Genomic DNA, 27,896 nt, shown 5'->3' on the forward strand with positions numbered 1-27,896 from the left:
GAGATGGAGTGAGATGTGAGGCGATGGACTCAATCACGGGGACGAGCACGTGCACATATTTGGACTCAATTAACCAGGATCATAATGGTATGGACCTTTAACTTGTGCTTGGAGCCAGAGCTTAGGGTTGAGATTTAAGGAAATAGCCCTCAGTGAAATAGCCTACCACAATATTAGACACACACCAACCCAATGAAAGGCCACGAGGTTCGTTCACTGATGAAAGTTTTTCGCTCCCTGCTGTGAACTTGACCAGCTGTCCATTTTACTCGGCGATGGGCCTCGCGCACCAATCAGGGAGTCAATTAGGAGACGCTCCGTGGAAACACCACGTGATTACCAGGGGTTGGAGTACTCAGCACATTTTAAACAGACTCAAAGTCTGTTCATTTGTTGCTGTCGCAATGTTTTGGCGTGAAAATTGTTTGGGTCGGGTGAGAGCGTGAGGCCGGAGATGAAAGTGTGAGGCTGGAGATAAGAGCCTGATTCACGCGCCAAAAGCGTGAGAGTTTGCCTCAGGCATAAAGTGAAATGGCAGTTGACCCTGATTAGTTGCGGTCGGTAAGCTTTCAGTTGACCGATGCCACAAGTGGTCATTTTTTTCTACCTCAATAGATAACCACATTTTATTTGAACTACTGTGGATATTGAGGCTGAACCATTTTCCCAATCGTTTACTGTTAAGAAAATACGTATTTCTTTCATGGTTAGAAGGGGGTGCGTTTCGCCTTACCTTTGATACGTTCGTTGAAACTTGATCAATAGCGCCCCCTGCTGGCAGAATCACACAGCTACAGAAGACAGCATACTGAATAAGGCCTTGAACCCTGACGTTCCTGAAAAGTAACACGTTAGGACTAAACCAAATCGAGAGAACACAACTCTATTAAAAAATAAAGACAAGCATCTCTGAAATTGAAATCACATTTATTTTAGTTTTTTCTAGGAGCTGATTGACTCACATGATGAACCTTGACCTTTTGAGTACAAAACAGTTTGGCATCCTTCCCCTACTTTTTCATCTCATAACAATCTTGTTTTTTTTTTTTTTACCTCAGACACACATACACACACACACACACACACACACTCACTCTCACACACACACACACACACACACACACACACACACACACACACACACACACACACACACACACAAACACACAACCCTTATAGCCAGTTGTACTAGCTGGGGTATAGCGACACATTCAGATAATCCATGACTGGCTGCATAAATTACTGTTAACCCAGTAACTGACCAGTGACGCCCGGAGGGGACAGACTCTGGCTGCTGTAACACGGACATTGGAGGAGTGTTTCTAGTCGTCGTGGGCTTATCATGTTTTAGTTTAGCGTCCTGTGAGCAGGACGAGAGGATCAATCATACTTCACCATCATCTCATTCACACCAGCACCAGTTACCTCTCAGCTGTTTCGGAAACTATCTTACGGAATAAAAAATAAGAAACACTCTAAGAGTCACTCTTTCCAGGACTGCAAATACGGAAATGCACAGAGCAATAAAAATACGTAGCATCAAATGTTGAAATCAATTCACAACAGAGGATTTTAAGATCACTTCTTTTTTTTCCCTTGTAACTAGCTTGCTAATAAAACCGCTGATAGCTCTACTAGCGTCGACAGTTTAGTTAAGTACATGTAGTTATATAGTATAGATATATATATATTCTCCATAAAACATCAGAGGAAGGGGTGTGTGTGGGTTAAACAGTCCTGTTGGAACATGGTCGTCCTACGGAGAAAATAACACGTGGTTGAGATGTGGTCGGTCAACACGGACCCAGAGACGCGGTTTGGGGTCGATAATGACGACACTGCAGGGATAAAACACCCGAGGTCTGTGGAACGGCGACTGTTCGAGGTCATACGTGTGTTTGCGTGTTTGGAAGGAGGGGCCCTCGGTGCCGCGGCCCCCTGCGCTGAAAGAGTTTTGGTTGGCGGTCGTCTGCATTACTGGACAGTTACTGGAGTTACTGGATTTCAACGAGCCGTCTGAAAAGCGTCCCCTCTGTAATTCAAGTAGTGGAGGCTGCGGGTGTGTGGGACCCCGGCGGTCCCCCAGGCCCCCCCCCCGCCCCGCGCCGTCCAGCCAGGGGCCAGGGGGTCCTGGGAGTACTCTCTTAAGGCCTCCGATGGAAACAGCAGGTTTTACAGAGGCAAGACGCGGAAGTAAAGTCACTCTTTGGCACACCCGGTCCCAAAGGTAAGACAGGACAGACGGAGACCGCCGACAGACCGAGGAGGAGCGCTCAGTACGGCGCTCTGTTCAGGGTCCGAAGGAGACGCAGGACACACACTTCCAACGTCCAGGTACAAACACTCTCACACACAACCGTTCTCAAGCGTCAGACTTTTCCGTTTTAGCTTAAAAATGACTAAACTTAACACATTCAGATGTGAAATAAATAAATAAAAGAATTTTGATTTGAAGGAAAAAGGCAGGACAAAGAAATGGCGTTACTTGGTATGGAAAATATAAAAAAGTGAAACTGCGAGTTAAAAAGAGCTTGTGCGCCATCGGCACAACAGCGCCTCTGGTGGCCGCCACAGCAAAGTGCGAGTAGAAACGCCACAAAACATTAGAAACGGCACGAGAATTGGGGCCAAAAGTTAGATCTTTGATTGTTTACAAATGTGTGCATATAAATATATTCATCGATTAGGTGCTTCAGCTACATTCAGGCAATGGAGTAATTTAGGGACTTAGTTGATGTCCACCCGTCAAAAAGTGAGCAAAGGTTTGTTTCCCTTTTAAGGTGTGCTTTCATTTCCTGCTACCTAAACCAATCAGAATTCAGCTTTGTCTGCTGCGCCCTGGTCAATTAGGGACAATGGGTTAAGTGCTCAGTATTTGATTCATGTTTCTAAACCGTTTTTATGTGTTTAAAGTCCCTACCTCGAGACTTACATTGTTAAATGTTATAAAAGTGTCACTTAATCTCAGTCAAATGCTCTCTTGGTGAAATCACAAAGGCTAAAGCTACTAGTGCTTCTAGAGGGGCTGAGAATCGGGTCACCAGTGGTAAAGTGCGTCAGGGTGGCATTGGGGTGCGGCTATACCCTCTCTTCTGATCGATATTCCCATCATGCATCGCTCCAACTCAGATCCTGGACCTTAACTGCACTTCTTACGCATTTCCCTACATCACACACTTAACCATCTCTAACCTAAACTTTAACTAAACCATGTCTAACCTAGTACCTAAATTAACCATCGCTAACCTAAACTTTAACTTAACCATCTCTAACCTAGTACCTAAACTAATCATCTCTAACCTAAACTTTAACTTAACCATCTCTAACCAAGTACCTCAACTAATCATCTCTAACCTAACCCCTAAACTAACCATCTCTAACCTAACCCTTAAACTAACCATCTCTAACCTAACCCCAAAACGAACCATACCTAAACTAACCATCTCTAACCTAACACGCTAAACTAGCAATCTCTAACCTAACACCTCAACCAAACCCTCGCTAACGATACCATTGATACCCCTGATACCTCTACAAACCGTTTGCAATGCATGATGGGAGTAAGCACCAGTAGAGGAAGCTGTACCTGTCAGGAGGAGGTTGTAGGATGGTCACCGTGCGGTGAGTCCTCGTTCACCTCTGCTCAGAGGGTCCACACCCCCTCAGACATTCAGGACGACCCAACGCAAACCGGCCAGTCCCAGACGGGACAGTCGCACCATGGTAACGCACGCCCGGCCCGAGAGCATCGGCGTTACTCCCCTGGCAACGGGCCGTAGTAACAGTCTAGGACGCAGCGAGGCGAAGGTGCTTGGGGGGTCTGAGAGGTTAGAGAGGGGGGGTGGTCCTCAGAACATCTCAGTGAAGGCCAAAGAAAAGAAGCAGATGAAGAAGGCGGAGTAAAGGCAAGCTTGTGGAACGACCAGGAGGGGGCGTGTCTACACCTATGGGGTGGGGCCTGGGGCAGGGGCAGGGGCGGGGGCGGAGTCTGTCATGGGCTGCTCCTCTGGGAACTCCGGCCCCTGAGGGCCGGGGACGGTGGGGGCCCGCTGGGCCGGGGGTCTCTGTGAGGGGGGGTCGGAGTGGGGAGCTACGGCGGTGGCAGTGGAAGAGGTAGAAACACAAGCGGGGGGGCCCCCGACCAGAACGGGCCCCTCCTCTGGAGAAGACCCCTCCTCATCCTGGGCTGGGGCCCCGGCCGACAGGCCCGCAGCCTGGGCGCTGTGGGGGGCCGCCGGAGGGCTGGGGGGTGGAGGAGCCCTTGGTACAGCAGGGTGGGTGGACCGGGGCCCCCCAGGGGGAGCAGAGTCTGTGGAGGCAGGAGGTTGTTGTGTAGGAGGGTCAGTGGCCCCTCTGTGTGTGGGAGGGTCTGTAGAGCCAGGGGCCCGGAGTGTAGCGGGGTGGGGGGAGGAGAGGCCGCTTGGGGGAGCAGAGGCGTTTGACGTTGGTCCCTTGGGGGTCTTAGTGTCTGAAGAGGCGGGGCCCCGGGGCGTGGGTGGGTCCGTGGAGGCGGGGCCCCTGGGAGTGGTCGGGTCAGTGGAGGCGGGGCCCCGGGGTGTTGTCAGGTCAGTGGAGGCAGGGCCCTTGGGCGTGGTCGGGTCAGTGGAGACGGGGCATCTGGGTGTGGGCGGGTCGGTGGAAGCGGGGCCCCGGGGCGTTGGCGGGTCGGTGGAGGCGGGGCCCCGGGGCCCATCAGGCTTGCTGTAGTTCATCTTGATGATGTGCTGCTGGAGGTGCCTGATCCAGTCCTCCTGGATGGACAGGGGCCCCTGAAACTCCACCTCGCAGAACCTGGGGGCCACAACAAACACAGCAGAGCCAGTGAGAAATGAAAAGGATTTTCCATACCTTCTCCTTCGACCTAGAGATCCCTCCTGTCCTCTCTGATTTAAAGGTGTTAAGATAGGCCCCGTCCACACAGAGCCGATTTTTTGGTGGAACCGCACGAGTCTTGTGCATTTCGGCCGACCGCCCAGACGGAGCCGGCGAATCCGGTGCCCGAAACAGCACATTTCTGAAACCACCCTCGGAGGTGGTTTCAAATCTATCCTCTAGCCTCTAGCCAATGACCTCTTAAGCCCGCGGCGTCTCAGAACTCACAACAATGATGGTGGACTACATGCTTGTGATGATTTTGCAGCAGATAATGTCCCTTGTTGGGTTGCTAGGGCAATATTAAATGAGAATCCGTGACCAAAATGAGCGAAAAATGATTACGGACGGACAAATACACCAAATCTATTTAGATAAATCTTCGTAGAAGAGCTGTTCGTGTTACTGGTTCTTCTAGGACTGTATGTTTGTAAACAACGGGCAGCCTTTATGCGCATGCTCGCCTCTTCTTCTTCTTTTTTTCATGGATTTCTGTAGCAGAAGCAGCGCCCTTTATGGGCCTGGAATGTGTACTACAGCGTTTCTACAGATCGATGCGGTTTCGCAATGACATATGTAACTGGTATATGATATTCCTGAACCGCATAAAACGAAACCGGATAGTTTTCGCCTGTTTTGGCTCCGTGTGGACGGGGTTTGCATTTCCACTGTAACCACGAGGTCTGATGCGGAGGCCAATTGACGGACTTCTCTGTATATTACTTCAACGGTCTTACAGCCTTGCAGACATGTCCACTTCACCCGTAGTGTGAACCACACTATACCACACTATATATATATAGTGTGGTATAGTGTGGTTCACACTATAAATATATATTGTGGTATAGTGTGGTTCATACTACGGGTGAACTGGACATGTCTGCAAGGCTGTAAGACCTATATATATATAGTGTGGTATTTCCCACCATGACCAATCGAAAACTCTCCACGATGGTCACTCCCCCTCACCTTTGATTCCTTTGAATTAACCACGATGTGAAATGTAAGCTTGGTAACTTTGCTGCCTGTATCTTTCCATGGTCATGCTCTAAAATCAGACCTGAAATTTTTCCGGCCGAAGTGTCCTAAAAAGAAGTTCAATCAATTAAGTTACCAGTACTCCCAGTACTGAGTGGAGTCACTCACCGACATTTGAGGGTGTAGAGCGCCCCCACCAGTTTCACCAGGGGGTAGCTAGGGGGGTGGGGCACCAGGGAGGGGATGGTCCCGGAGCGGGGGGGCCTGGGGACGCTCTCCCTCTCCGCCCCCTCGGGGAGGGACGGGTGCTTCAGGGGCCGCCGTTCAAAACCTGAGAGGAAACCAGCGAAGAGATGAACAGGATGGGGGGAGGGGGGGGGGGGATAGAACACCGTGATCAATCAGAAGGTTGTGACTGAGTTTGGGTGACGCTGCGTTAATGTAGCAGTAGTTATTCACTGCGCTGTTGTTTTACACAACTTAACGAGTTTCGTCTAGTTTACGGACGCATTCCAGCATTTTGCATCGACACGCGCTGCGTGTGGGGTGGCGTGTGTGTGTGTTGTGTGGCCGTGTGTTTATGTGTGTGTGTGTGTGTGTGTGTGTGCGTACCTCTGGGCAGGCGCACGTTGAGCTCGCTGCGGGCCACCTGGGCGTGCAGCGGCAGGCCGGGCCCCTGGCGGGAGGGGCTGCGGCCCCCGGGCCCCGCCTTGGGCGTGGCGTGTTGCGGCGGGGACAGGAATTCACTGCGGTCGGAGCGCGGCGGACGGGGCGAGGCCAAGGAGGACCAGGGGGAGGAGCCGGAGGAGGAGGAGGAGGAGGGCTTCAGGGCGGGGACGGAGATCAGGTGGTCCGATGACGGGGACAGAGGGGAGACGTTCTTCTGCCAGGAGGAGGAACAGACCAGCGTTAAGGTGGAGGACCAGGAGGAGGAGGAACAGACCAGGGTTAAGGTGGAGGACCAGGAGGAGGAGGAACAGACCAGGGTTAAGGTGGAGGACCAGAGACCAGGAGGATGGACAGACCAGCGTTAAGGTGGAGGACCAGGAGGAGGAGGAGGAACAGACCAGCGTTAAGGTGGAGGACCAGGAGGAGGAGGAGGAACAGACCAGCATTAAGGTGGAGGACCAGGAGGAGGAGGAGGAACAGACGTTAAGGTGGAGGACCAGAGACCAGGAGGAGGAACAGACCAGCGTTAAGGTGGAGGACCAGGAGGAGGAGGAGGAACAGACCAGCGTTAAGGTGGAGGACCAGGAGGAGGAGGAACAGACCAGCGTTAAGTTGGAGGACCAGGAGGAGGAGGATGGACAGACCAGCGTTAAGGTGGAGGACCAGGAGGAGGAGGAACAGACCAGGGTTAAGGTGGAGGACCAGGAGGAGGAGGAACAGACCAGCGTTAAGGTGGAGAACCAGGAGGAGGAGGAGGAGGAACAGACCAGCGTTAAGGTGGAGGACCAGGAGGAGGAGGAACAGACCAGCGTTAAGGTGGAGAACCAGAGACCAGGAGGAGGAACAGACCAGCGTTAGGGAGGAGAACCAGAGAGACACCAGCTCACAGAGAACCACTGAAACCAGTCTGGTGAGGAGCTTCTGTATCACTTCTCTGGGGACAATCATTTCCAAATGTAAAACTTGGAGATTTATATTAGTTTAAATGAATGAGGATTGATTATATGTTAATCAATCCAGTGAGCCGCTCTCTTGTTATGGTACCTAAGTAGCAGCAGGCCATGTGTTCAGGAAATACTTAAACTATGCCTTTAATACCAAGAACAGACCATGACCAAAACGCAAACTCAACACGACAAAATTGTTAGTGCTTGCCACTTGGTTCTATGAACATCCTAACTGTAGCGACTTAAATTGTGGTATCTCTTTCCTAACCCTAACCCTAACAAAAGTCGTTTTGGATAAAAGCGTCTGCTTAAACCCTAAATGTGTATTTAAAATGTAAATGTAAATGTACACAAACTATATTAACGTATCAATGCTGATAAATAGCAGCGATACATAAACTGGCTCCAATATTCAAGCTTGGCGGAGATGTGTCCTTTGTATACCAGTCTGTCCTTCACTCACACCGGTGGTCTACAGAGCCTGCACTGTAGTAGAACTGCAGGTATTCAGCCCCTGAGGTTGTTTCAAGGTAACGTATTCGGTATGTGTGTCACATCACAGCCCAGCGAGACAAGTGCTGCTGACGCGACCGCGCCTCTGAGTAATTCAGATGAAAAACAAAGCATTTCACCGCATCGGCACGCCATCGTTTATCTGGAGATGAAACGTTCGCTGTCAGACAAACCACAGTTACTATGGCAACTATCGAGCCAATTGCAGGGTTGTCTTGGTGTCCCTGTCTGCGGCAATATTCCCAAGGTGTAACAATCTACACTGAGGGTCTGTAGCGTGGCGGGCTGAGGAGAAAAAGTGCGTCGGTGGCAGGTCTGTGTCTCAGGCTCGGAGACAGTGGAGTCACGGATGCATGAGGGCATGAAACCTGATCTACTGACCACCGTCAGGGTGGCCGAGACCCTCACAGACGCCTCCTTTAATGCTGCCCACTGCATCTTTATCCCCCTATTGAAGCAGTGAAGTCCGACGCAGTGAATAATGATGGTCGTTTTATATACAATCTTTATAAATAACCCTTAGTTAATCCATTCAAATGTAAGTAAGCCCCCTTTATCAGCTCAAATTAGATACAAGATAATAATTTGGGGCTCAGAGTTCTCGAAAGGAGGGGGGAGTTTGGTATAGAAATATTAATCGTAACTTTAATATAAAATGATATACAAATGATATAAACCTTGTTTATATCATTACTAGTCAATTGAAAAGGCATTTGACATTCTCCTTTGACCTAGGGATGTCTCCCTTCCTCTCTCATGGAAATATGTTGAGGTAGTTTGCATTTGCATTTCCACTGTAGTCTGGTGCTGAGGCCAATCGACTGACTGTAGATTTGCAGCCGGGCCAACTGTCTTGCAGCCGGGCAGACGTGTCTAAACTATCCAGGATGGTCACAACCCTGACCATTGTTTCCTTTCTTGCTACTGGCCAACATGTGAACGTTTCCATATAAGAAGTTAATGTTCAGGTGTTACAATGCATTCTGAGATGTTGCTCTGCACTCAGAATTATTACATTTCCAAAAACACAACCACTGTCTTCACACTGAATTTCAACTGACTGCCTCAGTCTCTCAGTCTCTCAGTCGCTGAGCGTGCACAGTGCATGTAAACGCAGAATAAAGCTGGTGGATTTGTTTGTTTGTGGGCACTACTTGACAAAGGACCTGTCCTGGGCAGTTCCTAAGTGGCTCCTTGTGTTGGACAGACTAAGGCACTGCGATGGGAGAGGGTAAACACTCGTTGGCATTTGGAATATAATGGATGTCAAAGACTCTTCAGCTGCCCAATTCAAATCATGCGCACACACACACACACACACACACGCACACACACACACACACACACACACACACAAACACTCTGGAGCATTCAGCATTCCGGCTATCTTAAAGCAGAACTTTTTGGGGAAATAAAAATCTGAAACAGACGAAAACTAATTTGTGCGAAAGCTTTCAGAAGGGGATTTGAATCCGTGTATTTCTACAGTGGCCAGTGTAAACAGTGTTGATTTGAAGCCTAAATCAACTTTAAAGTCAACTGCTGCCGGCTGAGTTTGGTTTACTACTAAACAAATGTGAGGAGAAGGAATGTGCATCGACCCGTCCACCCAAATCTGAGCTCCTCTGTCATCAGACTCTAGATTACTGAGCATATTAATCCAACATCTGATTGTGAGACTAGACTTAACCATGTCTCCCCCTCCCTCAGCGCTGGCGTACTCCTTAACTACCCAACTATCTCACCTAACTAGCTATACTATAGCTAACCAATGTCCTTGAGGCTGGAGGTTGACCTGCTAAGTTTAATAAGGTAACTTCAAAAACTAATTTAACTACCTATCTAAAACTAGCCCACTGTAACTCATGTGGTGCCCTGCTGTACCAAGCTAAAGCGAGGTGGACGGACCTTCTAGTGGCTGGAGCGGTTGACCTACAAAGTTGAACAATCTATCTACCGAGCTAAAACTAGCCTACTGAGCAAACTATGTTAACTAATGTCACAGACCTCCTAGAGGCTGGAGGTGGTGCTCTGCTGTACCTATCTAAAGGGTGATGGAGGTACCTCCTAGAGACTGGAGGTGCTGATCTGCTCTACCTTTCTAAAGGGAGGTGGAGGTACCTCCTAGAGGCTGGAGGTGGTGCTCTGCTGTACCTATCTAAAGGGTGATGGAGGTACCTCCTAGAGACTGGAGGTGCTGCCCTGCTCTACCTTTCTAAAGGGAGGTGGAGGTACTTCCTGGAGGCTGGGGGTGCTGCCCTGCTGTACCTATCTAAAGGGAGGTGGAGGTACCTCCTGGAGGCTGGAGGACTGTCCTGCTGTACCTATCTAAAGTGAGGTGGAGGTACCTCCTAGAGACTGGAGGTGCTGCCCTGCTGTACCGAGCTAAAGGGAGGTGGAGGTACCTCCTAAAGACTGGAGGTGCTGCCCTGCTGTACCTATCTAAAGGGAGGTGGAGGTACCTTCTTTAGGCTGGAGCGGTTGACCTGCATGTAGCTGCGGTGCATCTCCAGGACCTTCTGCGGCCGCGTGCGCATCCAGGCGCTGAGCGTCTCGATGGGCGAGCCGTTCACGCACCACTCCGTCACGCCAAACTGACGCAGGTGGGCGCGGGCGTGGCTGGCCAGCGCCTTCCGGTTCTCAAAGTAGAACCCGCACAGCTCGCAGCTGGCGTCTGACCGAGGACCGGGGGAGAACAGGGGAGAATATAATATAAATAAATTATTATTCCTGAGAATTAAACGTAATGTTGGGGAACCAGTTACAAACTGTGATATTTAGTTTAACAATGTCAACAACATAGATATACAGTATGTATCTAGATACATGCACAAGGAATGCTTCAGTTTTATGGAAATGATTGCTGATGATTGCTGACGATTGTTAGAAATTATTCCTGACCAAAGCAGAGAAACAGAACCCTGACTTGTTTTAATGTCATTCTGAAAAACAGCTTGGAGAAACACCTGAAATGTTTTGCGTATTTATATCGCTTGTAAATTAGTAACAATGAATTGAGGTTTTGCATCCCTGAAACGCAAGTGTGTGTGTGTGTGTTAGAGGTGACTCGGTCGCGAACGAATCAGTTCGAATGAACGAATCTTTAAGACGAAAGAACCAAACTGGTTCCTCTCTCTCCTTCTTCTCGTTCGTCTCGTTCGTCCTCAGACTCGACTCCTCCCAGACCCACTAGTCGCTGACTTGCTGACTCGCTGAGTTTGTTCACTCACTCTGTGAGTGGTGAAGAGGGACCGACTGAGAGACGTCACGACTCACGAGAGCTAATCGTATGCTGTTCTAGGACTGAGTCTAGGACGCTCTCGTTGAATTTTAGCCAATGAGAGACAGAAATCAACCGTTTTATTTGGAAAAAAAACAATTGGGCTTAGTGAGCGAGTGTATGATAATACGATTAAATATCAGTGAAATGGATGTTGTCTTTGTATTTTCTGTGTCATGCCAGATTAATAAAATATTTGAATGTCTCGTCTATCTGTCTCGTTCTTTCACGGTTTGTTCTGCCGCACGCGACGCGTACACACATTCCAGGGCTTGTCGTATCCTTTTGATAACATGCTCTCTCTTAGGTCCTGATATATAGTGGAATTGCGTTGTTGTTTTCCATCTAAAATAGCTGTAATGTTTTTTTCTTCGATGAGAGCAAGGAAAAGTTTTACCTTTTCATCGGTCCACACGTAGGCTATCTATTATTCACATTGGCCATCTGTTGCATGGACGAATTTAAAGGATACATTGTACATATTTATAATTCGAAATTCGTCCCAGCCTTTATACCACAGATACTCTAGGGTCTATAGCATATAACCGCGTTGTCTGATTACAGTTTAATTCATTTTTCACAACCTACCAGCTCTCGTTGTGAAGACTAGTCACCACGCCATTCGTTTCAATGGGAATCGCGACGGTCTATACTTTCAACATAAAGTGTACATATTTGTCATCTGAAATTCGTCCCAGCCTTTATACCACAGATACTATAGGATCTATAGCATATAACCGCGTTTTCTGATTACAGTTTAATGCATTTTTCACAATTTACCAGCTCTCGTTTTGAAGGCAGTGTTAATTTTGGCAGCTATTTTAGATTTAGTCTTTGGCTGCACAGGGTTCTGTTTATGACAGCCTAAAACACCCGGGACCCCCACCATCATTGCTAAACAAGTCTATTATCTTGCTGATATGTTAAACATCCAATAATCAACTACACTCCCCATCCCGCTGTGTTTGGTTAAAGTTGTAATGTTGACATTTGAGAATGAGAACGAGGGAGGAGCTGAGTCTGTGAACCGTGCATTCCATGATTCGATTCACCGCTACCGGAAACTCGGCTGAACGAACGAACGAACGAACGAACGAACGAACGAACGATTCGCGAACGACTCATCTTGGCGAACTGACCGACGCAAACTGAATCGTGGAAGCGAATCAACAATTCCACCACTAGCGTGCGTGTGTGTGTTACCCTGGGGCGAGGCTCCGTGTTTGTCGGGGGACGCCTTCCTCTTGAAGAGGAAGCCGGGCGGCAGGGCGGCAAGGGACTTGGGCAGGAGGGGGGGCGCCTGCCCGGCCAGCCCCGGCTCCTCCAGCGGGGCCCTGCTGACCGGGGGGGGCCCCTGGAGGCCCTTCCCCCCCGGGGCCAGCCCCCCCACCGCCCCCGCCTGCTTCTGGAGCCGGGAGTGCAGCAGGCTCAGCGGCGACTTCCGGAACTTGGTGAGCTGGAAGCCAGGGCCCCCAGGCCCCTCAGAGCTGCCGGGCCCCCCGGGGGGGTCCCCCCAGACGGGGCTGGCCGCGCCCTGCCTCCCCGCCTCCTTCTTCACCCCCTGGTCGGGGGGCAGGGCGCCCCCCCTCTTGGTCATGACCTCCCGCAGCGTGTCGATGGGCGAGCCGTTCACCGACCACTCCGTGATGCCCATCTGCCGCAGGTGGGAGCGGGCGTGGCTCGACAGGCCTTTACGGTTCTCGAAGAACTCGCCGCAGAACTCGCACTGGATCTCCCGTGGGGGTTCCGCCTCATGGGACACCACTGGGGGGGAGGGGGAAGGGAGGAGGGGGAAGTTACCATGACACCAGGGTTCAGGACATCAATCTGCAGCCGATGAGCTCCCGTCAGCAGGAGGACCCCCCCTGACGACCCTCCCCCCGACCCCTGACCATGGTTTGGAGGAATTGTTCATGAAGGTTTTCCGAAGAGTGCAACAGCCACAGATCACTCTCTGAAAAGAGGCAGTGGTGACCTCACTATGGGGTCACCCCATCACACTTCACGCACGGCGACATAAACTAGGTTTGAACCCCGAGCTAAGAAGTGAATACTGTCAACATTCTGTCATGTATTTCCCCTTTGGACACGAGCAAACTCAAACAATTCTTTTCCCTCAATGTTCTTCTATTCACTCTGTTATTACCTAGAGCAGGGGTCGGCAAGTGGCGGCCCGCGGGCCATAACTGGCCCGCCAGACATATTATCTGGCCCGCCAGATTATTCCGAAGTTATATGATTTTTTTTTTGATTTTTTATATTGAATATCTATATCTGTTAGCTTAAATGTAAAGGGCCGGATACAGTGAACAATTTTTTCTTTCACAACCGTTTTTGAATTTAACTATCAAATCCTGCTACTACTCCCGGAAGGTTAGAGACACAGGTAAAATCCCCCGTTCGTCACGGTGCGGGCTTTCTTGGTTCACTGGAGAAGGCGGGGCTGCGCACGGAGTCTAGACCTCTTTAGAATAATTTGCATATTCCCGAATTCTTTTATTCTTTTATGAATGAAAAATGAGTTCACGTCTGAGTGAAGGCTACAAACACGATTAACTATTTACAAGTGCAAAAATGCCAACATATTCCTTATTTTGCTGATCACTTTTGGGTTAGGGACGGGTTAGGGTTTTTTATCTCGACAAGAGCCTCGTAAGGACAGTTCCTCTGTGTCTCTCTCGTAGATCGCACCATGTCTTTGTTTAATACGACTGCATCACCTTCTCTCACATGATCAGCAGCTAGCGGGTTTCACTTTCTCTCCAGTTAGAACTGCTCATGATGATATCGCTGCGTTGTCTCTGTGTAGACAGTGCAGCAACACTACAACCAACGTGATCAGGCATGACATTCACGTGATTAGAGCATACACTTGTTTATACAGTGGGGCAAAAAAGTATTTAGTCAGCCACCAATTGTGCAAGTTCTCCCACTTAAAAAGACGAGAGAGGCCTGTAATGTTCATCATAGGTAAACCTCAGCTATGAGAGACAAAATGAAAAAGAAAAATCCAGAAAATCACATTGTCTGATTTTTTTAAGAATTTATTTGCAAATTATGGTGGAAAGTAAGTATTTGGTCACCTACAAACCAGCAAGGTTTCTGGCTGTCACAGACCTGTAACTTCTTCTTTAAGAGGCTCCTCTGTCCTCCACTTGTTACCTGTATTAATGGCACCTGTTTGAACTCCTTATCAGTATAAAAGACACCTGTCCACAACCTCAAACAGTCACACTCCAAACTCCACTATGACCAAGACCAAAGAGCTGTCAAAGGACACCAGAAACACAATTGTAGAACTGCACCAGGCTGGGAAGTCTGAATCTGCAATAGGTAAGCAGCTTGGTGTGAAGAAATCAACTGTGGGAGCAATTATTAGGAAATGGAATACATACAAGACCACTGATAATCTCCCTTGATCTGGGGCTCCACGCAAGATTTCCCCCTCTGGGGTCAAAATGATCACAAGAACGGTGAACAAAAATCCCAGAACCACACGTGGGGACCTAGTGAATGACCTCCAGAGAGCTGGGACCAAAGTAACAAAGGCTACCATCACTAACACACTACGCCGCCAGGGACTCAAATCCTGCAGTGCCAGACGTGTCCCCCTGCTAAAGCCAGTGCATGTCCGGGCCCGTTTGAAGTTTGCTAGAGAGCATTTGGATGATCCAGAACAGGATTGGGAGAATGTCATATGGTCAGATGAAACCAAAATAGAACTTTTTGGTAAAAACTCAACTCGTCGTGTTTGGAGGAGAAAGAATGCTGAGTTGCATCCAAAGAACACCATACCTACAGTGAAGCATGGGGGGTGGAAACATCATGCTTTGGGGCTGTTTTTCTGCCAAGGGACCAGGACGTCTGATCCGTGTGACGGAAAGAATGAATGGGGCCATGTATCATGAGATTTTGAGTGAAAACCTCCTTCCATCAGCAAGGGCACTGAAGATGAAACGTGGCTGGGTCTTTCAGCATGACAATGACCCCAAACACACTGCCCGGGCAACGAAGGAGTGGCTTCGTAAGAAGCATTTCAAGGTCCTGGAGTGGCCTAGCCAGTCTCCAGATCTCAACCCCATAGAAAATCTTTGGAGGGAGTTGAAAGTCCGTGTGGCCCAAAAACATCACTGCTCTAGAGGAGATCTGCATGGAGGAATGGGCCAAAATACCAGCAGCAGTGTGTGAAAACCTTGTAAAGACTTACAGAAAACGTTTGACCTCTGTCATTGCCAACAAAGGGCATGTAACAAAGTATTGAGATGACCTTTTGTTATTGACCAAATACTTATTTTCCACCATAATTTGCAAATAAATTCTTTAAAAATCAGACAATGTGATTTTCTAGATTTTTTTTTTCATTTTGTCTCTCATAGCTGAGGTATACCTATGATGAAAATTACAGGCCTCTCTCATCTTTTTAAGTGGGAGAACTTGCACAATTGGAGGCTGACTAAATACTTTTTTGCCCCACTGTATGTACATCTTTTAAGAGTCATCTAGTGCTTGGTAGGCATATGACTAAGCCAGCTGACTTGCGTCGCAGTTCCAGATGCACTTTCATTAATCAATTCCTTGAACTAGCCTTTGATAATGTTCTGGCCCGCCACCTACTGGCTGGAAAAAAAATTGGCCGAGGCCAAACTTAGTTGCCGACCCCTGACCTAGAGCGTCTAACGACCAGATTAAATTGGTCAGGTTCTACCCTCTAGACTCAGGTTCTACGCTCTAGATCTAGGGTCTGACTCAACCAGGTTAAGAGGCAGCAGGTTCTACGCTCTAGATCTAGGCTCAGTAGACTCACCCAGGTTAAGGGGCAGCAGGTTCTACGCTGTATGTCTAGGCTCAGTAGACTCACCCAGGTTGAGGGGCAGCAGGTTCTACGCTCTAGATCTAGGCTCAATAGACTCACCCAGGTTGAGGGGCAGCAGGTTGTCGCTGCTGTTCCAGCTGCAGTTGAGCGGTTCGGCGGGGAGCCCCCCGGACGCGCCCACGGCCCCGGGCATGGTGACCTCCAGCGGCTCCGGCTCCGGCTTGGGCTTCAGGACCACGCCCCCGGAGGAGGAGAGGGGTGGGGCCGAGGGGGGCGTGGCCCGGGAGGTCCGGCACCCGGCGGGGGGGTGGGGGCTGGAGGGCCGGGCGAAGGCGAAGGGAAGACGGCCCAGCAGGGGGGCGGAGGCGGGCGGCGAGGAGGAGGCCGCCGCCAGCGGGGAGCGGGGGGGGCCGGGAGAGGACGGGGGCGGGGTCTTGTGGGGTTTGAGGGGCAGGGCGCAGGGGAGCCCCCGCTTGGCGATGACCTCCCGCAGCGTGTCGATGGGCGAGCCGTTCACCGACCACTCCGTGATGCCCATCTGCCGCAGGTGGGAGCGGGCGTGGCTCGACAGGCCCTTACGGTTCTCGAAGAACTCGCCGCAGAACTCGCAGCCGATCTCCTTTGGAGGTTCATCTGGAGGAAGACGACAGGACGGGGGTGAGTAGGGGGGGGTTCCCCACTATGAGACCCCAACACCAGGGTTACCCCTCAATGAAGACAAGGACGGGGGTGAGTAGGGGGGGGTTCCCCACTATGAGACCCCAACACCAGGGTTACCCCTCAATGAAGACAAGGACGGGGGTGAGTAGGGGGGGTACCCCTCAAATAAAACACCAAACCAAGGTTACTAGTTGAGATTTATCAATTTACAGGAACTACAATATTGCGTTAAAACAGATAAAAAACAGACGTTAAAACAGAGGTTAAGGCTGAAAAAAATCTCTTTAAATACAATCCTTGGGCAATCCTTCAGAAGGAGCTGGACCTACTGTGAGGAAGAGTGAGGAGGTCTGGACCTACTGTGAGGAAGAATGAGGAGGAGGTGAGACTGGACCTACTGTGAGGAAGAGTGAGGAGGAGGAAGAGTGAGGAGGAGCTGGACTTACTGTGAGGAAGGGTGGGGGGGAGGAAGAGTGAGGAGGTGGGCCTACTAGTAGGAAGAGTGAGGAGGAGGAAGACTGAGGAGGTCTGGACCTACTGTGAGGAAGAGCAAGGAGGAGGAAGAGTGAGGAAGAGGAAGAGTGAGGAGGGGGACCTACTGTGAGGAAGAGTGAGCAGCTCCCCGCTGCTGAGCCGGAACACCTGGATGGAGGACTTGGGCCGCTTGGCGGGGGGTCCCAGCAGGGAGGACATGGAGGTAGCTTTGGAGGAGGGGGACCCCCCCGCCCCCTTGAAGAGGAGCGAGGAGGAGGCGAGGAGGGGCCGCTTGGAGGCGGGGCCCTGGGGGCCGGGGGGCGTGGCCTGCAGGACGCTGGCCTTGTGCTTGAAGTCGTCGGTGTGGATGAGCTGGTTGAGCAGCGTGATGGGGGAGCCCTTGGACTCCGAGTACTCCACCCCGAAGTGCCGCAGATGGGCCCGGGCGTGGCTGGACAGCCCCTTCCGGGTCTCGAACCAAGCGCCACACAGGTGGCAGATGATGTCCTTGCTGGGGTCTCCCTCCAGCGCTGCAGGGGGGGAGAGACGGCGTTTGTGCAGTCTGAACGGAGGGTGGAGGCACTGAGGACGTTTGGACAGACTGCCACAGTATTCATTATGCATTTTTATGCTTTATTACATAGTGGGAAAGAGAGGAGGATAAGGGAGAGAGAGGGGAGGACATGCAGCAAAGGACCAGGGGCAGGATTCAAACCCCGGTCGCCGCGGTCAGGACTGAGCCTTTATGGGCCGCGCCCACTTCACAGCACTTTACTAAGAAACTCCTCCCACCACCAGAGAAAGAAAGTCTATCATTTCTTGCATGGGAATGTTTGAATAGTATTTCTCCAATAGAAAGCATACACATGTAAAGACCTTTTTAATGTTTCTTTAACCAGAAAAAGGATTCAGTCTCCATAAGTATGTAATAATGTGATAATGTTAGCTACGTTTTATGTATATCAGCTCTGACCCAAGAATCTGAGAGGCTCCACAGATTCATCACGTCTAGGGGGGCCCCACACTTACTGAGGTTACACAGGTTCATCAGGTCTAGGGGAGCGGGTGGACCCCAACACTTACTGAGGTTACACAGGTTCATCAGGTCTAGGGGAGCGGGTGGACCCCAACACTTACTGAGGTTACACAGGTTCATCAGGTCTAGGGGAGCGGGTGGACCCCAACACTTACTGAGGTTACACACAGTAGGTTCATCAGGTCTAGGGGTCTGAGGGGACCCCGACACTTACTGAGGTTACACACAGTAGGTTCATCAGGTCTAGGGGTCTGAGGGGACCCCAACACTTACTGAGGTTGAGCGGGGCGTCTGACTCCTGGGGGGCCCAGAAGGGCTTGGTGGAGGGGGCAGTGCCCGCCAGAGAGAGGTGAGAGGTCACAGCCTTGACCCCGCTGCCCTTGTGGTCGGGGGAGTGCAGCGGGGAGGAGACAGGGAGCAGCGAGGAGACAGGCGCCTTCCGGACCACTGAGGAGTGGAGCCGCGGGGGGTAGGCCCCCGGGGGCCCCATGAGCACCGAGGTCAGCGACGATGACGGGGACGGGGACGGTGCCATTTTGGCCAGGATGGAGAGTGGGAGGGGCTTCTCCTCGAAGTCCATGTCGTCCTCGAGGTCGGGGTCCCGGCCCGGGGCGGCGGGGTCCGGGGGCCCCAGGCGCTCCTGGATGACCCGGTACAGCAGGTTGATGGGGGCCCCGCTGCCCTCCGACACGCCCAGCTGCCGCAGGTGGGAGCGGGCGTGGCTGGAGAGACCCCGCCGCGTCTCGAACCGCAGACCGCACACACGGCACGTCAGGTCTGGAGCGGCTGGAGGAGGAGGAGGAGGAGGAGGAGGTGGAGGAGGTGTAGGATGAGGAGGAGAGGGAGGAGGAGCAGGAGGAGGAGGGAATGGAGGAGGAGGAGTAGGGGATGGATGAGGAGCAGAAGGAGGAGGCGAGACAGATGTGAGCCAGAGCCCACATCTGGACCAACCTTGCTCTTCTCTAAAGGCTGTGTTTCACCAGCAGGTGTGAGGATAAAGGCAGATGGTTACAGTACACACAGGTCGGTCCCTCAGCTCACACACGTCACAAAGCCCTGCGGTGTTCTGTCTCCTCTCGGGCTTGGGTCTAAAACCACCCAATCGGCAAGCAGGAAAACATTCTCCAAATATACCAATACTACCAGGTTATTACACAGTACTTATAATTATATAGCCTACATGTCTGTCAGGATCCCCTCCTGCTGTAAAACACTCCAGACAGATTCTCCACAGTTATTAATAGCATCACTAGACACCCCCCCCCCCTCCTCTCCGCTCACCCTTGTCGTCTGCCTCCTCTGGAGCGCTGGAGACCACCGCGTCCGACCCGGGGATCCGAAACAATGTCTCGTCGTCCGCCACTAGTCCCCCCGCATGACCTGCAATGTTCCCCATCGTTAACGTTACACGGAGCTGCAAACTAGCGGAACGACGCCGGGCAGCAGAGGCTCCCGTTAAAACGTTAGCTCAGGTGAAAAACATTTTATATAAGTCTATATTAAAAAAGGTCCACGTAATTTAAATGATACGACAAATCATTCATGAATTACTCTATTATTACTCTTACTGTGTGTTAAATAACGTTAATACTGATATAAATAATGATAACATTCTAAACGGATGCTTAATTAATTGCGATCTAGTTAATAAAACAACCCAGAAAATCAAATCCCGAACAAAGTGGGTCTCAGGTGCCTGGCTCGGTGGTTCAGGCAGAGAGAGACGAGTCTAGAACCAACATGGCAGGCGAGGCGCGCCGCCGCCACGTTCCTGGGACTAAAGTGCCATTTTCTGCGACAAATCGCTAAATCAAAAGAGACGCGCAGACAGACAATGATGCCGCGTCTGCGCGGCGCTGACGCGTTGTGAGGAGAAGGGTGCGCGCGGCAACTCGGAGCTCCCGTCTCCTCATAACTCTCTTAAAAACACCAACAACGCGTCTTCCCCAGGCGCATAGAGGCAAATAGAGGCGCACCACCACACCGGCGGGTTTCGAACCAAAACCAGCGAACTACAGTTGAGTTTGCATCCATTGCGCCAGATATTTATTTCGCAACCCGATACTTCCAAGTAAAGTAACACTTTTAGGCAGCCTATACTCCACTCCGGACAGTGATCGTAACATTAGATCTGCTCCCAGACACGGTGATTTATGATTTAAGAGGCACTACATTACCAGGTCGAAGCCCTCTCTAGTGACCGCTCAACACATTCCGCTCCGCGATCACAATCAGAGTAAAATGGCGAGGAGTGGGGAACTGAAGGTAATTCTTTAAGAGATCCTGCAGCACTGAACACAGGACGCTGCGTGGGTCCGATGAGAGTCGGACGTCTTCTCACTATTTAAACAATAACACTGCTACAATAAAGAGATCGATGCGTTATTACGCACGCACAATGGCAACACAACAGACAATGACAATGGCTCGCTTTGTGCATGACATGCGCTACCTGTGCTGCCACACTGATATAAATATATATATATATATATATTTAAATATATATATATTATATGCAGCGCAAGATTTATCTCCAGACTTTATTAATGTTGTGTCTCTCTGCCAATGAGCTGACTGCGCTGCGAGACGTTAAAGCGCGATGCGCGCGGCATCGACGCGGCAACAAAGTGATAAAAAGGGGCACGCGGTGCACGCGAATCCTCTGTCGGTACTCACCGGTCAGCCGCTGCAGTGCATCGGACTCCCGACCGCTAAAGCCAGACCGTTCCTCCGCTATTGTTTGGGTTTGCGGGGAGGTGGAAGCAGCCATTTTGCCCCCATAAGCAGTGCTGAGCTAAGGCGTAACCAATCGAGTCAAAGCAGAGGTTGGGATAAAGGCACCGCGTGCCACATCCACGGGAATCACACACACACACACACACACACACACACACACACACACACACACACACACACAAAAACACACACACACACACAAACACACAGAGCCCATCCATCTCCTGCTGCCAATTGACTTTAAAGGAAATAAATAAAATATGGGTCACGTTTGAGGGGGTGTGATTCTGTCTGGCCAGCGTCTAGACACACACATCTCTCTGCTTCTCCCAGACTCCCAGTCCACCACAAGTTCACCCAGCGGCCAACCCAGGCCAACCAGTACGAAAGCCACCAGTACAACCAGTACGAAAGCCACCACCACACCTCCACCACCAGCAGACTCTCCACTCAGCCTCAGAAGCCTCCTACAACCAGTACGACAGCCACCAGTACAACCACTATAACCAGCAGACTCTCTCCACTCGGCCCCAGTAGCTCCTACCTCCTGGTTCTCCCTCCTCCTCCTCCTCCCCTCGGCTCCAGGCCGGGGGCAGTACTCTGAACTTGTTCCTCGCGACCTTGGCTCCTGCTACTCCTCCTCCACCTCCACCCGACTCCTCCTCCAACTTCACCCTCTTCCCTCGCCCCTGTTCTTCCTCCTCCTCCTCTTCCTCCTCTTCGTCCTCCTCCTCCTCGTCTTCGTCGTTCTCGTCGTCTCCACAGGGGTCCAAGGGTCCGGGGGACGGGGGGCTGCGGGGCGGGGCGGTGGGGATGACCAGGTCGGGCCGGGAGGAGAACATCTCCCTGAGGATGCTGATGGGCGACACCGTCACGTCCCAGTTCAGGATGCCGAAGTCCCTGAGGTGGGCGCGTGCGTGGCTGGACAGCCCCGCCCGCGTGTCGAAGCCCGCGCCGCAGAACTCGCAGCGCATCACGCTGAACGTGTCCGGGTCGAAGTTAGCCACTGGGGGGAGAGGGGGAGGGGCAGAGGGTGACCTTTGACCTCCGAGGATAACCTCCCACCTCAGAGGACTGTTGCCTCATCCATATGTGGCCTGTAGGGTCGTTTGAGATGGTAACCGTGGTTAAGGGCTCTACTAATAACTGGTTAAGGGTTCTACTAATAACTGGTTAAGGGCTCTACTATAACCAACTGTGGTTAAGATAATGATTGTTGAGTTTGTACTACTGTATAAAGTTGTAATAGCGTATGAAACTGTTGTCGTAGATGTTTTAGCCTCAGTCTCTTGACAAGTTGTTTACCGTACAGGTGACCCCTCAGAACACAGTAACCTTCCTATCCCGGGAGTTCCTGTTGTTATGTGTTCTGTTAACATTACTTCAACGTTCTCTTCTTCAAGTTGTATCAACACTCTTGTTAGTGAGTATGAACCCAGCGACAGTGTTGCGTTGATAAAGTGCGTAAAACCTCAGCGTTCTTACCTCTCATCAGATTAAAGAGCAGGTCTGACCTAAAGTAACATCAGGCCTCACAGCAGGGCGAGGGAGAGGAGCACTGACCTTTCTTCCTCTTCTTCTGGTAGGAGAACTTCTTCTCGATGGCGTTGACCTCCTCCGCGGAGATGAAGTGTCTGACGTTGTAGCTGACGCCCACGCGGTTCAGGTGCCCCCTCACGTGATTGGCCAGCCCGATGCCGTTGTGGAAGCGGTCGGGGCAGTAAGGGCACCTCCTCTCCACGCTCCGGGGGCGGCCCGTCTCCTCGTCCACCTCCTCCTCCTCCTCCTCCTCCAAGATGGCCTCCGACAGGAAGCGCTGCATCTGCTCCTCGTCGATGTCCTCCTCCTCCTCCTCCTCGCTGTCCTCCTCAGCGGGGGCCAGGAGGCGGTTCCTCCTCCGTAAGAAGGAGAGCCGGCCGTTCTGCTCTGCTCCCTCCTCCTCCTCCTCTTCCTCCTCCTTCACGGTCTTCTCCAGAGGAGGTGACGCAGCAGAACTTTGGGTTAAACCTGAGGCATCTAGGAGAAATACAAAGTTAGCCTCAGATCATAATTGTGATATTTTGGCCAAATTGTGATATCTAACCTCACTCTAATCTCCTAACCCTGCTGATTCACTGTGCCTCATTGGCTATATCCTAACCCAATCCGAGGGCTTTTTACATTCCATAATCACTGTCGTTCTCAGTCTAAAAAAACGCTATATAGAAGATGAACCTAAAAATTGGACTTAGGCAATTATGCTATGAGGCCAACGATAAACAAGATGGATCCACAGACAGCTCTCATCTCCTATGTTACTCAGAGCAAGGTGTCTGCTGAGGTTTGGTCAGGAGCCACTTCCTGCACATTATCAGATGCTCTCTCATATTAAACCATCACAAGTGTTTGGTCATTCATGGTCTTTGTTATGGTATGGTAGAATTATTATAGTCAGTGTTACCTTGTGTGAAAGCTGGCCTTGTGTGAGACTTCAACCTCCCAGAAGACTTCTGTTCCGCCACAGCCCGGAGCTCTCCTCCTCCTCCTCCTTCCTCCTCCTCCTCCTCCTCCATCACCCCGGGACGCCTCCTGCCCTCTGCTCCCGGCCCGGCCCGTGTCCCTTCGTTCCAGACCCGTTCTCGCCGGTTGGTTCTCCGGTTCCCAATGCACTTGAACACCAGCTCCTTGGTGGGAGCGAGTGGCGGCTCCTTGGCCGGCCCCGGGTCGAACCTGGACCGGTCCAGGGTGGACCTGGAGGTCTGGGTCACCTCAGGCAGGAGATGGAGGTGCTGCGTGGAAGACAAGGGGGAGCTCGGGCCGGGGGGGTCCGTGTCGGGGGAGTATTGGGCGCGCTGGGACTTGCGGCGGGCGGGCGGTTTGGTGCGGTTGTGCGTCTTGGCGTGGTTGGCCATGGCCTGCGAGGTCTTGGTGCTGAAGTTACACGTGGGGCAGATGAAGCGCCGGCCCTTGGTGGGGGCCGCCCGGGCGCGGGCCGGGGTCCGGAGCGGACCGGGTTTAGGCCCGGGAGTCGAGGGGTCGGCAACGGCTCCTGGAACCAGAGACAACGTTGGAGGGTTGACCGCTACGTCCAGTTCTACACCTTTGACCGGACCCGGGGCCGGGTGGGACTCTGCGGAGAGGTCCAGACCCACGGGGACGCCCCCCTCCTCCTCCACCCTCTGCACCTCCTCCAGCCTCTCCGCCCCGGTGGCCCCCAGCTTCTGGATCTCCTCCAGGATGCGGGCCCTGGACTCCTGGTGCCTCCGGCGGTGCTCCAGGAGGTCCGGGGGGCTGGGCAGCGTCCAGCCGCACTCGGCACAGTGGAGGGGGGCCACCCTGGCCGGCCGCTCCCCCCGGCCCCCCGGGGGCGGGCCCTGGACGTGCTCTGACATGTGCTCCTGCAGGTGGACCTGCTTCTGGAAGTAGATGCTACATTCAACGCAGGTGAAGATGTCTCGACTCGGACCGCCGTCCTCCTCGTGGTGGCCTCCTCCTCCTCCTCCTCCTTCTGCCTCCTCCTCCTGCTCCAGTTCCTCTCCTTCCATGTTCTCCTCCCCTCCCTTCAGCATCTCCTCTTCCTCCTCGACTCCCTCCTTCTCCCCGGCACTCCTCCCCTTGTCCCCAACAGCGTTCGCCCCCTGGGGGGTCGCGGTCCTCCTCCCGGGGCCCACCGCCCCTCCCGGCGGGGGTCCGGCCAGGCCGGAGTAGGGTCTCAGCAGGGCCTTCCTCCTCCTGCGGCGCTGGGTGAAGGAGCACTGGGCCCAGGCCGCCGGCGGGGGGCTCTCGGCGTCAGAGTCCCCGGGGAAGGAGTACACGTCTGGGGACGCTTCTTTGGCTTGGCCCCCGGGCGGTTTGTGCTTCACCTGGCTATGGACCCCCCCCTCCTCGCCAGGCCTCTCCCCCCCCTCCTCGCTCTGTGCTTGGCAGCGGTCCTTTGGTTTCACTCTGGTTGGCTCTGGGGGGTCTGGCACCTTCCAGACACCGCCCCCCACCCCTGGGGAGGGAGGGGAGACCTTTGAGGTTAATCCCATGCTTAAGTATTATATGATAGATGGATACATAGATAGATGGTAAATGGTCTGCATTTATACCGTGTATTTCTAACCAGTGGCCACTCAAAGCACTTTACAATATTGCCCAACATTCACCGAATTATGCACACATTCACACACCGACGGCGGCGTCAGCCATGCAGGGCAACAGCCAGCTCGTCAGGAGCAGTCAGGGTTAGGTGCCTTGCTCAGGGACACCTCGACACTCACTATGAGGAGCTGGGGATCGAACTAGCAACCTTCCGGTTACCAGCCAACCCGCTCTTCCTCCTGGGCCACATTATATCCCCCCCCAAAGATATGACCTGTGGTCAGACATGGTGATGTTTAGGGTTTTTTATCAGGTTTGGTGCGGTTGAGGCCAAGGGTTAATGGTCGGTTGGGATCAATCCCTCCTGGGAGTAAAGACAGTGTGTGTAGTGATTACGTTGTGTCCTGGGTGGCTGCCCCGGCGGGGACATATTTGGCTCCTGGGTCCTGGTGCCCCTCGGGTTACTGTCAGACGTGTCTACGGGACCCTCTCTGTCCCTCTCTCCTGGTAAGTGCTGCGTGTGTGCAGAGGTTTGGTCATGCTGCCCATCCGGCCTGGGGGGGAACAAACCACAACATTCACAATACACTCTGTGTATACAAGACTGCTGGAGCGATGATAGACATATGATATGGCACATGATATTTGTACATAATTGAAGTAGAAATGTGTAATAACTATATTATATATATATTATACCCTGTAGTATTCTATTATATTTTAACCTATATATTACATTATATAGTATTCTATTCTATTATATATTCTGTAGTATTATATTACATTCTATCCTATTGTATTATATTCTATAGTATTCTATCCTATAGTATTCTCTTATATTCTACCCTATATATTCTATATGTTTATCGCTCATCTCCCTCCTGCGTTGCTGTACCTGAGCCCAGAGGTGGTGTGTCCTGGACTGTGATTGGCCAGGCCGTGGGGGTTAGCAAAGTGCTGAAGTTCCTCCTCTGAGACATACACGCACACACACACACACACACACACACACACACACACACACACACACACACACACACACCACACACACACACACCACACACACACACACACACACACACACACATACACAGAGTAAGTGGCAAGCAGACGGTAAACATCATGATGTTAGCAAGCTGACATCTGATTAAGAGAGAGCATCAGACTGCAGACTCTGGCACAACATCCAACGCTGTTTTCCCATTAGCACTTCTGACCAACCGTACCGCGCTGGTTTGCGTTTCATCTACCAGTTAAACCGTGCCGTACCGCTGACCTCAGCCCTGGTTGCCGTTCGGAGAGAGAAGTTGTCTCTCAAACTGAACACATCGACCCATAAACCGTGTTCTTGTGTATGAGACGCATTGCCATGCACGCCGGACATGGCTGGAGTCCTCAACAGCTGGACTCTTTAGTAACCGTTTGCTCCTGTTACGATATCAGGCTCATTAAAAAGAGTAATGAAGGTTTAATAGAAGCAAACCGCAGTGATGCTAGTTTGACGGTATGCTCTTGCAAAACCAAACAGCTCGTTAAAATAGGACAGATTTCTTTCAGATTAGTCCTGGTCTAACGACTGGACAGGACTAATCTGACATAAACCAGCTTTCAATGAGCGTTTGAGATTAGGAGGCAGTCAGGGGATATGAACGTCGAGCTCATCATCATGGTTCATTGTGTGTGTCGCGTGTGAATCAACCCAAATATATTCAATCTTTAAACTAACCCGCTATCAGGGTAGGCTATGATGTAAAACTAAATGGGCGGTAAAAGTGTGAGTGTTCATCATCAGCTGAAGACATGCCTTCAAGCGAGAAGCGGGTTGGGATGGAAACGTGAATCCCAGCCACTTGGTCTGCTGGACCGAACTGAACTGAACCAAACCGAGCACAACCGGTACGAGCCAGTTTAGTACAGTTGGAAAACGTCATGAATGATGTGGACTCTGCAACAGCCTCTTTAAATAAAGAGGCTACAGTACGAACACATGAAGGCTTAGGAACTAATACAAAAATAAATGAATAGAGGATTAATAAATATAATCATACGTAAGGTCAGTGTTTCACTGCGTGTCTGTAACTGTGCAGTGTCTGTTACACAGTAGTTTCTGTATTTATAATGAATTAACTCTGTACGTCATCAGGTTAAAAGGTTTAAAGCCAGGATGTCCCGGGGTCCCGGTGTCTCAGCAGCTCCTCACCGTCTACCGTCTCCTTCTCTGAGTCCGAGTCCCAGGTGAGGGAGGAGGGGAAGGACCTCCTGAGGGACCCCCCTCTCCCCTGGTTTCTCCCCTGGTCTCTCCCCTGGTCTCTCCCCGGGTCTCTCCCCGGGTGGTCTCTCCCCGGGTCTGCTCCTCCCCCCTCCTCTCCCGCCGTCCCTGGCCACGGTGAGCTGCTGTTACACATCCTCTCCTCTCCAGCGCTGAACGATCCAGAAACCTGGCACGCAGACATTTGGTGCTTATTATTATCTATTTTAATTGAAGCACGTTTAGTGCAACACATTTTGTGACGTCACCAAGTGGGCGGGCCCCAATATCGCAACAAATGACAGACAGGCGCTACTCAAACGAACACCAATCACGGCCTGACCCCACGTCACATCACTTCTACAGTCTCCTGCCCTCTTTAATCTCTATCTTCGATAAGAAAAACTACATAACAGGACATTAACGAGCCAACCCGGCTCTGGAAGCCTTCTCCTCCGCTACCTCCCCCCAACACACCGCTTCTCAGACCCTGTCCCTGCTGCTCCTACCTCTGCGGTGCGGCTGGAGCCGGTGTGGTCGCCCGGGGGGCCACAGCTGTTCCCTGGGGCGACTCGGGGGCCCTCTGGCTCCATGGTCCCCGGAGGACC

The 27,896-nt window shown here is 51.7% G+C and overlaps 1 protein-coding gene across 1 annotated transcript; it reads right to left on the bottom strand.

The window, feature by feature from the left end:
- Positions 1-1,004: 1,004 nt before the first annotated feature.
- wizb (WIZ zinc finger b) lies at positions 1,005-27,896 on the bottom strand. The gene is made up of 18 exons (XM_079747061.1): positions 27,798-27,896; positions 27,241-27,478; positions 25,936-26,011; positions 25,437-25,594; positions 24,565-24,951; positions 23,601-24,411; positions 22,542-22,972; positions 21,701-21,984; positions 21,523-21,637; positions 19,524-19,622; positions 18,516-19,028; positions 17,332-17,736; positions 16,172-16,705; positions 12,463-13,023; positions 10,442-10,653; positions 6,463-6,733; positions 6,019-6,181; positions 1,005-4,791 (listed from the first exon to the last, which is right to left on the bottom strand). The coding sequence occupies exons 1-18, from the start codon at positions 27,879-27,881 to the stop codon at positions 3,945-3,947; spliced, it is 6,189 nt and encodes a 2,062-aa protein (XP_079603187.1). The 5' UTR covers positions 27,882-27,896; the 3' UTR covers positions 1,005-3,944.

Source organism: Pollachius pollachius (genome assembly GCF_949987615.1).
Source record: "Pollachius pollachius genome assembly, chromosome: 11".
Taxonomy (NCBI): Eukaryota; Metazoa; Chordata; class Actinopteri; order Gadiformes; family Gadidae; genus Pollachius; species Pollachius pollachius.